The 16,625-nt window shown below is 30.8% G+C and overlaps 1 protein-coding gene across 1 annotated transcript; it reads right to left on the bottom strand.

The window, feature by feature from the left end:
• Positions 1-6,696: 6,696 nt before the first annotated feature.
• On the bottom strand, positions 6,697-15,979 carry Mccc1 (Methylcrotonoyl-CoA carboxylase 1). The gene is made up of 13 exons (XM_074122295.1): positions 15,720-15,979; positions 13,896-13,950; positions 13,186-13,348; positions 11,814-11,961; positions 10,902-11,135; positions 10,300-10,452; positions 9,815-10,046; positions 9,371-9,492; positions 8,597-8,743; positions 8,231-8,372; positions 7,966-8,156; positions 7,039-7,227; positions 6,697-6,965 (listed from the first exon to the last, which is right to left on the bottom strand). Exons 1-13 carry the CDS (start codon positions 15,873-15,875, stop codon positions 6,852-6,854), a joined length of 2,046 nt encoding a protein of 681 aa, XP_073978396.1. The 5' UTR covers positions 15,876-15,979; the 3' UTR covers positions 6,697-6,851.
• Between the last annotated feature and the right edge of the window lie 646 nt (positions 15,980-16,625).

A 16,625-nucleotide genomic window follows, 5' to 3' on the forward strand; every position in this document is an offset into this window, starting at 1 on the left:
CTGTGCACAAAATAACTAAAGTTTATAATTGAGAAAAACAAAGTGTATAAGAGAACAAAATTCCATACCAATACGTGGTTCGCAGTGGGAGATATAGAACGGCCATAATTTTATAGAATTTCATGACCCAAAAAATTTTCAACCCTTTATATCTTCTACATTTATAGATCTGTGCACAAAATAACTATAGTTTATAATTGAGAAAAACAAAGTGTACAAGAGAACAAAATTCCATCCCAATACGTGGTTCGCAGTGGGAGATATAGAACGGCCATAATTTTACAGAATTTCATGACCCAAAAAATTTTCAACCCTTTATATCTTCTACCTTTTTAGATCTGTGCACAAGATAACTATAGTTTATAATTGAGAAAAACAAAGTGTACAAGAGAACAAAACTCCATATCAATACGTGGTTCCCAGTGGGAGATATAGAACGGCCATAATTTTACAGAATTTCATGACCCAAAAAATTTTCAACCGTTTATATCTTCTACCTTTTTAGATCTATGCACAAAATAACTATAGTTTATAATTGAGAAAAACAAAGTGTACAAGAGAACAAAACTCCATATCAATACGTGGTTCCCAGTGGGAGATATAGAACGGTCATAATTTTACAAAATTTCATGACCCAAAAAATTTTCAACCCTTTATATCTTCTACATTTATAGATCTGTGCACAAAATAACTATAGTTTATAATTGAGAAAAACAAAGTATTCAAGAGAACAAAATTCCATCCCAATACGTGGTTCGCTGTGAGAGATATAGAACGGCCATAAATTTACAAAATTTCATGACCCAAAAAATTGTCGACCCTTTATATCTTCTACCTATTTAGATCTGTGCACAAAATAACTATAGTTTATAATTGAGAAAAACAAAGTGTATAAGAGAACAAAATTCCATCCCAATACGTGGTTCACAGTGGGAGATATAGAACGGCCATAATTTTACAAAATTTCATGACCCAAAAAATTTTCAACCCTTTATATCTTCTACCCATTTAGATCTGTGCACAAAATAACTATAGTTTATAATTGAGAAAAACAAAGTGTATAAGAGAACAAAATTCCATCCCAATACGTGGTTCGCAGGGGGAGATATAGAACGGCCATAATTTTACAGAATTTCATGACCCAAAAAATTTTCAACCCTTTATATCTTCTACCTTTTTAGATCTGTGCACAAAATAACTATAGTTTATAATTGAGAAAAACAAAGTGTACAAGAGAACAAAACTCCATATCAATACGTGGTTCCCAGTGGGAGATATAGAACGGCCATAATTTTACAAAATTTCATGACCCAAAAAATTTTCAACCCTTTCTATCTTCTACATTTATAGATCTGTGCACAAAATAACTATAGTTTATAATTGAGAAAAACAAAGTGTATAAGAGAACAAATTTCCATCCCAATACGTGGTTCGCAGTGGGAGATATAGAACGGCCATTATTTTACAGAATTTCATGACCCAAAAAATTTTCAACCCTTTATATCTTCTACCTTTTTAGATCTGTGCAGGAAATAACTATAGTTTATAATTGAGAAAAACAAAGTGTACAAGAGAACAAAATTCCATATCAATACGTGGTTCACAGTGGGAGATATAGAACGGCCATACTTTTACAGAATTTCATGACCCACAAAATATTCAACCGTTTATATCTTCTACCTTTTTAGATCTGTGCACAAAATAACTAAAGTTTATAATTGAGAAAAACAAAGGGTACAAGAGAACAAAACTCCATATCAATACGTGGTTCGCAGTGGGAGATATAGAACGGCCATAATTTTACAGAATTTCATGACCCAAAAAATTTTCAACCCTTTATATCTTCTACATTTATAGATCTGTGCATAAAATAACTATAGTTTATAATTGAGAAAAACAAAGTGTACAAGAGAACAAAATTCCATCCCAATACGTGGTTCGCTGTGAGAGATATAGAACGGCCATAATTTTACAAAATTTCATGACCCAAAAAATTTTCGACCCTTTATATCTTCTACCTATTTAGATCTGTGCACAAAATAACTATAGTTTATAATTGAGAAAAACAAAGTGTATAAGAGAACAAATTTCCATCCCAATACGTGGTTCGCAGTGGGAGATATAGAACGGCCATAATTTTACAGAATTTCATGACCCAAAAAATTTTCAACCCTTTATATCTTCTACCTATTTAGATCTGTGCACAAAATAGCTATAGTTTATAATTGAGAAAAACAAAGTGTATAAGAGAACAAATTTCCATCCCAATACGTGGTTCGCAGTGGGAGATATAGAACGGCCATTATTTTACAGAATTTCATGACCCAAAAAATTTTCAACCCTTTATATTTTTTACCTTTTTAGATCTGTGCAGGAAATAACTATAGTTTATAATTGAGAAAAACAAAGTGTACAAGAGAACAAAATTCCATATCAATACGTGGTTCACAGTGGGAGATATAGAACGGCCATACTTTTACAGAATTTCATGACCCACAAAATTTTCAACCCTTCATATCATCTACATTTATAGATCTGTGCACAAAATAACTATAGTTTATAATTGAGAAAAACAAAGTGTACAAGAGAACAAAATTCCATATCAATACGTGGTTCACAGTAGGAGATATAGAACGGCCATAATTTTACAGAATTTCATGACCCAAAAAATATTCAACCCTTTATATCTTCTACCTTTTTAGATCTGTGCACAAAATAACTAAAGTTTATAATTGAGAAAAACAAAGGGTACAAGAGAACAAAACTCCATATCAATACGTGGTTCGCAGTGGGAGATATAGAACGGCCATAATTTTACAGAATTTCATGACCCAAAAAATTTTCATTCCTATATATCTTCTACCTTTTTAGATCTGTGCACAAAATAACTATAGTTTATAATTGAGAAAAACAAAGTGTATAAGAGAACAAATTTCCATCCCAATACGTGGTTCGCAGTGGGAGATATAGAACGGCCATTATTTTACAGAATTTCATGACCCAAAAAATTTTCAACCCTTTATATCTTCTACCTTTTTAGATCTGTGCAGGAAATAACTATAGTTTATAATTGAGAAAAACAAAGTGTACAAGAGAACAAAATTCCATATCAATACGTGGTTCACAGTGGGAGATATAGAACGGCCATACTTTTACAGAATTTCATGACCCACAAAATTTTCAACCCTTCATATCATCTACTTTTTTAGATATGTGCAGAAAATATCTATAGTTTATAATTGAGAAAAACAAAGTGTACACGAGAACAAAATTCCATATCAATACGTGGTTGACAGTGGGAGATATAGAGCGGCCATAATTTTACAAAATTTCATGACCCAAAAAATTTTCAACCCTTTATATCTTCTACCTTTTTAGATCTGTGCACAAAATAACTATAGTTTATAATTGAGAAAAACAAAGTGTATTAGAGAACAAAATTCCATCCCAATACGTGGTTCGCAGTGGGAGATATAGAACGGCCATAATTTTACAGAATTTCATGACCCAAAAAATTTTCAACCCTTTATATCTTCTACATTTATAGATCTGTGCATAAAATAACTATAGTTTATAATTGAGAAAAACAAAGTGAACAAGAGAACAAAATTCCATCCCAATACGTGGTTCGCTGTGAGAGATATAGAACGGCCATAATTTTACAAAATTTCATGACCCAAAAAATTTTCGACCCTTTATATCTTCTACCTATTTAGATCTGTGCACAAAATAACTATAGTTTATAATTGAGAAAAACAAAGTGTACAAGAGAACAAAATTCCATCCCAATACGTGGTTCGCAGTGGGAGATATAGAATGGCCATAATTTTACAGAATTTCATGACCCAAAAAATTTTCAACCCTTTATATCTTCTACCTTTTTAGATCTGTGCAGGAAATAACTATAGTTTATAATTGAGAAAAACAAAGTGTACAAGAGAACAAAATTCCATATCAATACGTGGTTCGCAGTGGGAGATATAGAACGGCCATAATTTTACAGAATTTCATGACCCAAATAATTTTCATCCCTTTATATCTTCTACATTTATAGATCTGTGCATAAAATAACTATAGTTTATAATTGAGAAAAACAAAGTGTACAGGAGAACAAAATTCCATACCAATACGTGGTTCGCAGTGGGAGATATAGAACGGCCATAATTTTACATAATTTCATGACCCAAAAAATTTTCAATCCTATATATCTTCTACCTTTTTAGATCTGTGCACAAAATAACTATAGTTTATAATTGAGAAAAACAAAGTGTACAAGAGAAAAAAATTCCATACTAATACGTGGTTCACAGTGGGAGATATAGAACGGCCATAATTTTACAGAATTTCATGACCCAATAAATTTTCAACCCTTTATATCAGTGGTTCTTAACCTTTTCATAGACGCGGAACACAATTATATGTATATATTTTTCTCGCGGAACACTAACATTAATTATTTTGAAATTCGGTATTTAGCAAGAACTTAAAATTAAATTCAAATTAAAAATAAAGGAACAATTTTTTGTTTTCGTATCTTTCCTAAGTTTCTAATTTTCAATACATTTAAAATTGAAATTTCGCGGAACACTTGGACCATATTCGCGGAACACCGGTTAAGAACCACTGCTTTATATCTTCTACATTTATAGATCTGTGCACAAAATAACTGTAGTTTATTATGCTCTAGACGTATATAGGACCACCTTACACTCACATTTAACCATGTTTACCACTCACTAGACTTAGGTAGGACCACCTTGCACTAACATTTAACCATGTTGGCGACTCACTATACTTATATAGGGCTAACTTACAAGCACATTTAACCATGTTTACCACTCACTAGACTTATATACGGTCTACCGGAACGTTCTGTCCGTTTTTGGAATAAAACAAAATACAAATTTTTCTTACCGATAAACTTTATTAAATAATATAATTGCCATTATTATTATTGATATCTCGCCAGCGTGAGCGCAATTTATGTATTTCATTTTTGAAAAATGTATTATTTTTTGATGGGAGAAATTGAACCAGTACTTGTTTGATATCTACTTCATTTTTAAATGTTTCGCCCTTCAACAAATTTTGTAAGGACAAAAACAAGTTATAGTCGGTGGGTGCTATGTTCGGGGAATATGGTGGATGTGACAGAATTTTCCAGCCTTGTTCTGCAATTTTTAGACGAGTCTTTAAAGCAGCATTTGGCCTGGCATTATCATGATGCAGTATGATGTTCTTTCTGTTGAACATCGCCGGCCTTTTTTCTTGGACTGCTGTCTTTAAATTATGCATTTGCTAACAATACTTCTCCGAAATGAGCTTTTCGTTCGGTTTTAAAAGCTCATAATGGTAGGTCCTCGAATGTCCCACTATATACACAACATTCTCTTATTCAGAGTGAAATTAGGTTTAAAGGTGAAAGGGCTAGGTTTTCCGGGTTCACAATATGTCCTTTTCCTTACGATGTTTTCGTAGGTAATCTACTTTTCATCCCCAGTTATCATCCGGTTCAAGAAGAGCTCGATTTTGGTCTCGAACTACGGATTTAACCCCAATAGACTATTTTCAGAGGGGATATCTAAAAAATAAAGTGTAACCTTAATCCCTTGGCTTCAATCGAAGATCTGGAATATCGAATAGCTCTAGCCTGCCTAGATCTGGTTTGTTCCATTTGAAAAAAACTTAGATACTGTATCTGGGGAAATTGTGGTTTAAAAAATGGGTTAATTACTGAAAAAAACTAGATTTGATTAAATACGTGTTTTCTATTTTTTTGAAATTTCCCGCCGTTTAAAAAAAAAGTGGGTGGAACACATAACTCTGGTCACCCTGTTCATAAGTCTATTGAGTCGCCAACTAGGTTAAATGTGAGTGTAAGGTAGTCCTATCTAAGTATAGTGAGTGGTAAACTTGGTTAAATGTGAGAGTAAGGTGGTCCTATCTAAGTATAATGAGTGGTAAACATGGTTAAATGTGAGTGTAAGGTGGTCCTATCTAAGAATAGTGAGTAGTAAACATGGTTCAATGTGAGTGCAAGGTGGTCCTATCTAAGTATAGTGAGTGGTAAACATGGTTAAATGTGAGTGTAAGGTGGTCCTATGTAAGTCTTGAGAGTCACCAACATGGTATAGATGAGACACCAGACTGGTAGAATGAAGGTGCCAAGTTTAGGAAAAGTGATAATATTGATAGAGAAGAGGCACCAGCTAGGCGGAATAAAGATGCATTGGTCCGATTCTGGTTTAACCATTAACAATGTTTGGTTTTAAAAATTTAATCTCTCAAATTTTGATTAAATTAAAAAATTTAATCGTCCAAAGTGATTAAAACTAAATTTGGAATTTAATTCAATCAATTAAAATTCTGATTATTTAATTTTAATCTTAATTTTTAGTTATGATTAAAAATAATTGATTAAATTCCGATTAAATTAAAAGTGAATTTAATTTTAATCAACTAATTTTGGCCGATTAAATTTTTTAATTTTAATCATGATTAAAATTAAATTTCGGTTTAATTCAATTGTTTTTTAATTGATTTTTTTGCCCAACTCTGCTATAAAATACCTAATTCATTAAGGGCCAAAAATGTAATATTTAAGTGAAATTATTAACATAATAATTTTTTTTTAAATTCTTCTCTCTATTCATTATTGTTCGTACAAATAGGTTCTAAAAGAATGCAGCATTAAAATAATATAAAAAAAATATATTTTTAAAATTGATACTTCTACTTCTTCTTCTGGAATGTCAAATTTTATAAAAAAGTGTATTCCTAAAATTTATACTTGTTCACTGGAATGTCAGATTTTAATTAAAACAACTTCATAGTCAGTACCATCTTTCCATTTATCTCGACTCCTCTTCAGCAAATTTAATAATTGAAAGATTTTTTCCTATATTATCACCAGGAGAAAAGTACACCTCTTCTACTTTACCACTACAAGGAGCTCGAATAACATACTAAAAGAGAAATTTGAATAAGTAATTAGATTTTTTCATCCAAAAACTTGAGCTTATTTCTGAATAAACTTACTTCCATTTTCATTGCTATAATGACAGCTACGGGATCTCCTTTCTTTACGACGTCTCCTTTTTTTACATTAATTTTTTCAACAACTCCAGGCATTGGAGATACCGTTTGACTGGATGCACTAGCTTGTCCAGAAGTGTCGCTGCTCCAGTCAGTGTCTTTAATTAATTCAATAATATAATCACCTGCCACCTATTTAAAAAAATAATAGTAATATTGCCATATTGCTATTTTACTGTAAACAAAAACCGTGTGGAAGATACACAAGATTTCTTCATTTTTTTGTGGACTACTTATTATAGATAACATTAAGCGTCTAGTTTCCAACGTTTCTTAAAGTTAAAAATATATGGTCTTTCATTACACTAAATTTGGCCCATTTGGAGGCTCTTTGACGGACACCCAGTGGACTGGGACCTAGTGGCGAAAACCTGTTGATCTGTGGACCACCTCTCTGTATATGGTCATTACAACTTATGGGCTGGGGATATAATACTCTAGGCCATCATGTGACAAAGTGCATTCCACTGTATTTTGTGATCAAGACAAACGGCTTGCCACCGAATCCACACCCAACTGAGTGCCTATGCCGACCTAATCTGGGCTTATGGTTTTTAGACGGAAAACTTCACAGAGTGGAAAGGAATGCCAGTCTTTAAAAGAGACTTCTCCTATTATACTAAATGAGATCAGCTTACGTGGCTGCAATCTGCAGTGCTTGTTGAACAGGAGTCAAATTAGGAATCTTAATTTTGGGGGGAAAAAATGTTGAAGAAATAATCTGGAAATTGGATGGCCACATTTAAGTAAGGTAGTAGATCTTGTGCATTAATTTTTTAGAAGCATTTTTTAGATTTTTCTAAAAATCTGTTTCTAAAGATGTGGGAATAACATTCTCTTTTTAACTTAATAATTAATTTCAAGCCTTACTTTGTCAAAAGCATAAACTTTTGTTCCAGAAAAAGCTAATTTCGTTGACATAACATTCTCTTCCGTTTCTATTTTAATGTGGACAAAATCATTTTCTTTTGTTAGGCTGGCATTCTTAATCTTTAAGCATATGTTGCCCAGTTTAACACTATACGTTCCGTCGTTGTTGTAGGTTAAATTTACAACAAATTCTGAAAAAAAAAAAGTAATAATAATTTAATCGTCAAGTCATAAAAAATGCAATAAAATAGATACAAAATTTTACCTTTTTCATGAGAAAGTAATTTAATGTTTTTAGTCAAACAGTTGTTAATTCTAAAAGAATCTCCACGGTCAAAAGGATCAAAACCATGCAACACATTGTTAAGGGAACGTACTTGATTTAATAATTCCACACCAACTGCAACCTTAAAAACAATTTTAAAGTTATTTAGTTAAATCAAAGTTTGTATTTATCGATCAGTCATTATAATTATAAATGTACACTAGAGTATTATTTTGTGAATCTGAAAAATAAAAAGATTCAATTATACTTATCAATGTGGTATTTTGTGCACTTTAATCACTAGAAACATTGATAAAACATATTTGGTCAATTCTAAAAAAACAATAAATGTTAATTATTGTCTACCTGTATAACAATATTATCTGGTGGAAGCTGCGGCATTAAAGTTGTTTTGTGAATTTCTATGAAACCAGTATGAACATTTCCTTGTAATAAATCCGAATTATTACATAATTTTCTTAAGAAATCAACATTATTCTCTATTCCTACAATCTGAAATGAAATGTTATAATAACTAATTGTATAATAAATAATTATTATTTTTCAACTAGTAATGAAAAGTCAATTTAACTATTATTTAAAAACTGTAATATGAACTATTCTAAACTCATTAATTATATTCACTTTAATTATTTTAAACACCAATACAATTTTAATAATTATTTTACATGATCAAACAATGCAATAATTTTTTTTATTCATCTTCGACCACTTTATAGATCATATCTGAGGTTTGCTTGTATACAAGTGCATTTCTTTCTCATACTAATGGTAAGAAGAATGAATGGTTCATGTCAAATTTTCAATACAAAATTTTCGGAAAAATCTTCTTTTTTTTTTTTGAGGTCTGAAACAGTGCTATTTATAAGAGTCGTCAGGTAAGTTCTAGGGGCATATCAATTTAAAGTGTATTTAAGAGTGATGTTTGGTTTTACACAGTTAAAAAGTAATATTATTCACTGTTTTTTTTTTTTTTTTTTAAATTAGCAACTGAAAGATTTTACAAATTCATTTTCGTTAAATTGACATTAAGACTAAATGTTAATATAGAGTTAAGTCTCTTATTTGCTAATGCTTAAGACTTAAATATCAATTTTCAGAAGATTGATGTTTAATTACATTGAATTCTGATAAAGAACGTTCTAAAGTTTTAAAGGCTTGCAGCTCTTCCTGTTCCCAAACTACAAGTTTGGCTATCATTGGATCGTAATGCACAGAAACGTCATCTCCACCTCTAATACCTAAAAAAAGGTTTAAATAATTATTTAATTACGATTTAACTAATAAGGTAAAGTATTATCAAGAAAAGTTTCAAATGATTGAGAACTTCATAATGTGCAATGAATGAGAGTACATACATACAAAATTTACATCGAGTGTTACCTTTGCTTCTAAATGATTCAAAAACTTTCACCTTTTTTTAACCTGTCATAATTCTGATTAAAATGTAGAATTATTACAAATTAAAGCGTACTTTTTATTTGCTTCTTCTTAGAAGCAGATATTAGATTTTTTTAAAGTATACATTTATGTAGCAAAAAGTTAATAAACAATTAGAATTACCTGTTTCGACTCGTATATTAGACGCTGCCTTTGGCGTATTTAAATAATTTATATGTCCTGCAGTTGGTAAGAAATTATCTTTGATGTTCTCGGCGTATATTCTCGCTTCGATGGCATTTCCATTTAGTATAATATTGTCTTGGGTTAGTGGGATGCGTTCACCACTAGCAACGCGCAATTGCCATTCAACTAAATCTACTCCTGTCACCATTTCTGTTACGGGATGTTCAACCTGCAAAGGAAGAACGTTTACTTTTTTTTCTAATGAATATTAATAATAAATTTAAAATAATGCCTGCCCTCATATATCTTTCATCTCGGTAGCTTCGAGCAGCTCACTGTCCGGTAAACAGTGTTATCTATAGCGAGAGAACATGATCCGAAAGCCAGTAGAACATTGAAAAAGCTCCAGGCTCCAATGACCTCAGATGTCGCATCTTAAATAACAAATAAAAGGAAAAAAGTTAAAAAAAAAAGACACTCACTTGCAATCTAGTGTTCATTTCCATAAAATAAAATTTATTAGCAGAAGAGTCAAAAATGAATTCAACTGTCCCTGCTCCTACATATTTTACAGCTGCGGCGGCTTTAACTGCTGATTTTCCTAGTTCATCCCTTGTAGCTTGACTGATTCCTGGCTAAAAAATTTAAATAGATCTATTTATACGATTTTAGTATTCCTGCTAGAAAATTAAGTGGAATTGATTTTTCATTTTAGCGTTTCTGTATTTGCACATATTTTTAAATATATATGTGTATAACTCATGACATATCATCAAGATTGATTCATCAGGTTGAAGAAAAGAACTGTTCTGGACCCGGACATTCAGGTCAATAGCTTACTAAGACGGAAGTTTGCCCCTGGAAGCCCTTTTACAAGTATTCTCAAATGGTTTCAGTCATTTTAGTTAATAGTTAAAAAAAAAGAACTTTAGTTAAACTGAAATATCTAGCAAGTGGATGTATTTAACAAGATTTTTTTATATTTTTTTAATGTCTAATTTAAAACCATTACAAAATACCAATAAAATTAATCAAAACATAATCAGAAATAAATTTGTTTTAATGAATAATAAAAAAGACCTACTGCCGGTGCTTGTTCAATCACTTTTTGATGTCTTCGTTGTATGCTACAATCTCTTTCAAAAAGATGCACATAATTTCCATGAGTATCACCAAATATTTGTACTTCTATATGCCTTGGTTCTTCAATATATTTTTCCAATAAAACTGCATCGTCTCCAAACGCTCTCAGAGATTCTCTTCTTGCTGACTCTAAACCTTCTTTAAATTCATTTTCTTTGCGTACAATTCGCATTCCCTAAAATATAAATATAAATACTTTTTAAAGCATTTAGGTGATAATAAACTATGAATATAGTATAGTAGTAGTATTTTATAGTATATTATAATAGTGATAATACAGTATAACGGTAATAAAATAGTTTTAATGCAAACTAATTGTAATAAATTAAAAATAAGTGAACCAAAAATATTCTAGCGAAAAATTAAATGAAACTTAAACACATCTTAATTTCACCAAAAGCCATTAATTTAACTACATAATGCTTCTGTACACCACAAACTGGAGGATTAAATAAAAATTACATGACAAGCTTTATATATATTTATATATTTTTATTCCTATAGGTTTAATATTGTAATTGTTTTTACTGCATTTGTAATACCCAGGCCCTGAGGAAGACAATAAATTTGTCGAAAAGTTGACGTAAAATCTGAGTTGCTGTTTTTTGAATGTTTTTCCTAATTTTTTTTTTTTTCTGTTACCAGAAACTGTTTATTAAAGTAGTAATGAACTAGATGAAAACTGAGACTATCTAAAATACAATATATACATTTATGAATAATTTTGAATAATGATTTTTGTAATACTATTCAATTCATGTTAATAGACTTATAAACCAATTTGAAAAAAAAAAGGATACAAAGGTCTTATTCGTCGAATAAGAGAAGGTAAAAATGACCTGAAAAACAATACCTTTCCACCACCACCTCTGACTGCTTTAATCATAAGAGGAAATCCAATTTCTATAGCTTTTTGTAGTAAAATATCGAAAGACTGGTCTTCCCCATGATATCCAGGTACTATAGGTACTCCAGCATTATCCATTATGTTTTTGGAAGTACTTTAAACAAATAAAGATTTTATATTAAACACTACAATTTAGTAACTAGTTTACAATATAACAGTTTTCTTTAGTTCTATTGTAGTTAACAATTTACTTCATTCAATACACATTAGTGGTTGAGAGAAAAAAGGGTTCAGTACTCCTACATTATCCATTATGTCTTTGGAAGTACTTTAAAGAAACAAAAATTGTATTTTAGGCAATCCAATACTAACTGGTTAACTTTTACAATATAAAAGTTTTCTTTAGTTCTATTAAATAAATAATTTGCTTCATTTTTTTTTTTGGTATTCAGAATGTTTAGGTGAGTATGAGGTTAGCATACTGGACTCCCACGCGGAGGTCCCGGGTTCGAATCCAGCAGCTGACCCTTAGATTTTCTCTTCCTAGGAGCTTCTTACAGCTCACTGTCCGGTGATGGACAGTGTTGTCTGTAACGAGAGAACACTGTCCGGAGGCCGGCAGTGCACTGGAAAAAGCTCCGGGCGCTAATAACCTCAGATGTTGATGCGCAAAAAAAAAAAAAAAAAAAAAAAAAAAAAAAATTTGCTTCATTTAATACACATATTGGTTGGGAGAAAAAAAAGGTTATAGTTACCGTTTTTTTAAAAAAAAAAAAAAAAGTAGCATAGGAATAGTGGAAAAAATTACCTAAGTTGAGTGTTTTTCATGTAGTTTTTGAGAATCAACCCTTATACAATTGCTCTATCGGACAATTTTCAGAATACATTAAATCTTTTTCAGAGTGAATATTTTTGCACCCTGCCACCTCCTACTAAGATTAAGATTATTGTTTATTTTATTTTTAGTTTTTTTTTATTTTATTCTTTATTATTATTTTTTTATTTATTCATTTAAAGGAGAGAGAAATGAATCCAAATAAATTAAAACTCCCTAATTCACTCTATTTTTAATCTGTATTTATTATATTGTTTTATTATTTTTTAAATCTAAGCAAAGAGAGTTTTTATCTGATAGAAAAATAATTATATCTAATACTCTAATTGCTGCCAGATTTTACAAATCTATCGCACTTATAACAAAATTGTCATTATTGTACATTTATTTGTATGTTTACGGGCCTTATTATTATTAATTGATTGAGTAATTAACTAATTAAGTCAATTAATAATTTATTATAATTATAATCAAATATTGGTCGAATATTCACACAAAATCAAAGTAAGTTACAAATATTTTATCCAATTATTTTTGTTTTACCTTTTTATGCCCATATCCCTTATAGCTGAAGCTGGAGGTCCAATAAATATAATTCCGTTATCAGAGCACACATCTGCAAATTCTGCATTCTCTGAGAGAAATCCATAACCAGGGTGTATTGCTTGTGCGAACGACTGGGATGCTACTTTAATAATTTTGTCAGCTGAAAACAATTCAAAATTAGTGCCATTCAGGAAAATTATAGAAAAGTTGTCACAGAATGGTAAAGAAAAATCTAGTAATAACTACAATATCGAATGATAGTTAGAAGAAATTTTATTTTTGTAATCTGGTTAGATATTTATCAGGCCTTCAATTACAAAGATGAAGGATGAAATATCTTTCCTCTTATAATTATTTTAATTTAAAGCGCGAAACCTAAAAAATTGACCAGGGACTTCTATAATTCAAGTGAGGTACCAACCATTTTTAATTAAATATTTCGTTTTCTTTTATTTTTGTTTGGGTTCTCTTCACTTACAGCAAATTATTAAAATTATTATGAAGCACCTAAAACTATAGGCGATTATTGCTAAATAAACAATTCTCTATAATCCTGATACATTATCTGCGGAATAAAAATATTAGCAAAAGTTGCCCTTATTAAATTTCAGTAAAATTTATTTATTTGATTGCACACTATTTCTTTCCCTTTAAAAAGATATATTTATAAAGCGCCCTATTGAATTTAAATTCATAAAACTTAATACCTCTTAAATAACTCTCTTGTGCTTGTGGTTTCCCAATATTATATGCTTCATCAGCCTGAAACATAATATATATACTTTTAATTTAAAAATAAGCATAGAAATATGATTTTTTTTTTTTTCTTTGAGTTACAAGTATTACCAATACGCATTTGTTCAGAACTTGTCTACGATTATTGCCAATCTCATTAAATATTAAATGTATGTCCTCAGAACTATTACGAGTATTATGTTTTCTAAGTTACATTATATTTCAAAAAACATGTATAGTATTTTCATTACCACATATACTTGTATAATGTAAACTTATTTTTTCAAAATAATTCATGGTCTATTGTTAATAGACAATTGCTGCGCATCTTAAGTGTAAAAATGTACTTCGTCACGAAACCCAACATTAATTTACTACTATGGTCACAATTATTCCTGATAGTAACAAATGTCTATAAATCACGCCACCAAGTACTCCAGAAGGCGGACCTTTTCAATTGTTTTCATGCAGAAAGAAGACTGGCGAAACTATCATAATCCTAAATAATGTCCAGGTAAAACTTTTGATTATAGCTACCATTCACAGACATATCGCGGCAAGGAATACATTTTCAAGAAGGTTGTACCATACATTCAGCTTTGCATCACTGGATGCACCACATTTTAATGGTATGCTGAAGGTACGATTTAATAATGTTTGTTTAACTTTTATTGCGTCAATGTTCCTCGAGTCAGTCTGTCGGCTTGCTCGATACTGTAACGGCCAAAAAGTTCAGGTAAGTAAAGAATTATAACCATGTACCGTTTTTCCAAAAAGCATTTTAATATCTGCTTATTATTATTACTTCCTAACATCCGTTAATATTCTCTTTCACGACCTGAAAAAATGAAATGTCAAAGCTATATGTAAAAGTCTTTCGATGAAGGATAAAACGTAAATTTCCATCAACATTGACGTCTCGTTCTATTCTAATGCCGACTTTATCTAACTATAGTGTACGACTATACCTATTGTATATTCTAACAGGATAACGTACAGTTTGACAGTATTTAACGCCAATGCATCCCGTCTCTTTCTCTCTAACTAATTGAAAATGATCTAGGTTCGGCTCTGCCTTTAGCTTATGTCAAAGGAAAAGTCTTGTCAAGGATATTTAGCCTGCTGCCAGGTTTATTTCAACGCTTAAGACGCATGGTATTCAAACGCTTCTCTATCAGACACTCTCCGAAGTATCTCGCGTGAGATACATGCGGTTTTCGCTCTCAAAGAGGCTGTTATCACTTCTCTTATCTTCCCCGAAGAAAAGATTGCTGAATGATTTCTTTGATCCAGAAGCAGTCAGATTCTCTTACCTTCATCTCGGTATTTAGAGTTTACCTGGTGTGTGATATTTCTTCCGTATTTGTAAATTGGGTAATAAAAAGAGTAATAAACCCTTTAGCACGTTAAGACATTTGGCTGAAATATATTAACTATATGCTGAAATAACAAAGTGGCTGAAGGTTAATTTCAAAAATTAATGTTTGAAAAAAAAAATAACTGTTGGAAAACTTATTTTAACTGTCCACTGATATTGACAGCTTAGGTTAATGAATTTAGGCACAAGCTACAAGGACCTTTCGTCAATGTCGTTGAATTAAAATGCCCTTTTTTTGAACATACTTTAATGTGGTCTATAAATGATTAAAAGTATTAAAATCAACAATGTAGTTTATTCTTTATATTTTAGAAAAATAAATAAGTGGCCCAACTAGAATGAGACTCATTGATTAATCTAGTAATTCACTTCGATAATGTACTAAAAAACGTCTTTATATATGAACCATTACTATTACCATTGCAACGTGCATACAATTGGAATCAGCTTCACTGTAAACTGCCACAGTTTGTATACCAAGACGTTTTGCTGTTTTCATTACGCGACAAGCAATTTCACCCCGATTTGCTATTAATATTTTCTTAAGTTGAGATAAATTATTGAGAGGAGGCATTTTGTATTAAAAACTCGGAGACGTTTCGAACTAGAGCTACATATGTCACGGTTACTTTCATTGACTATTGCTTTTTATCAATTTATCTCAATACGAAAATGTTCTCCCACTCTTTAATATTGTGAAACAGCTGGAAGATTAATAAAAATTTGAAAAGCTTATTTGCTTATCAAGAAATGCTATCTTTTACTTGTAACAGCCCTTTAAGCTTATAGATTAATGTAAATGGTAAGGAATTGCTGTTAAGAATTTGAAATTTCATCTTCCACCTGTTGACTGTTTCTTCGTCCATTAATTATTAGTGATACTAATGCTCTTTCATTCAACCAACCAAAATTTAAAAGGCATTTTAGTAGGGATGAAATAAACATGGAAGATAATTGACTTCCCAGTCCCCACTAATGATTTCTGACGTTATTTAACACCAGCTTTTTGGTTCACACATGTCTGCTTCAAAATTCGATGAGGCATAGAGAATTTAAAACAATCGCTATTACCTCGTTACAACCCATCTAATTTCTTATCCTATACCTCATAATCTATTAAAATGATTAAACAATATTCTCATGCCGACGGACAAAAATTTTCGCTTGGAGTAATCAAACGACATAAGAAAAGTTAGTGCTGTTTATCAGAAAACAAAATTAAATATTTAAAAGATGTTGGTACTTAATAGTGATAACAACAGCTCATTCCAACTTTTTTTTGGAAAGTTTTACGAATTTGCATGAGTAGATTATTCAATGATTT

This window comes from Rhodnius prolixus, unplaced genomic scaffold (assembly GCF_049639745.1).
Source record: "Rhodnius prolixus isolate KJV_2025 unplaced genomic scaffold, Rpr scaffold_8, whole genome shotgun sequence".
Classification (NCBI taxonomy): domain Eukaryota; kingdom Metazoa; phylum Arthropoda; class Insecta; order Hemiptera; family Reduviidae; genus Rhodnius; species Rhodnius prolixus.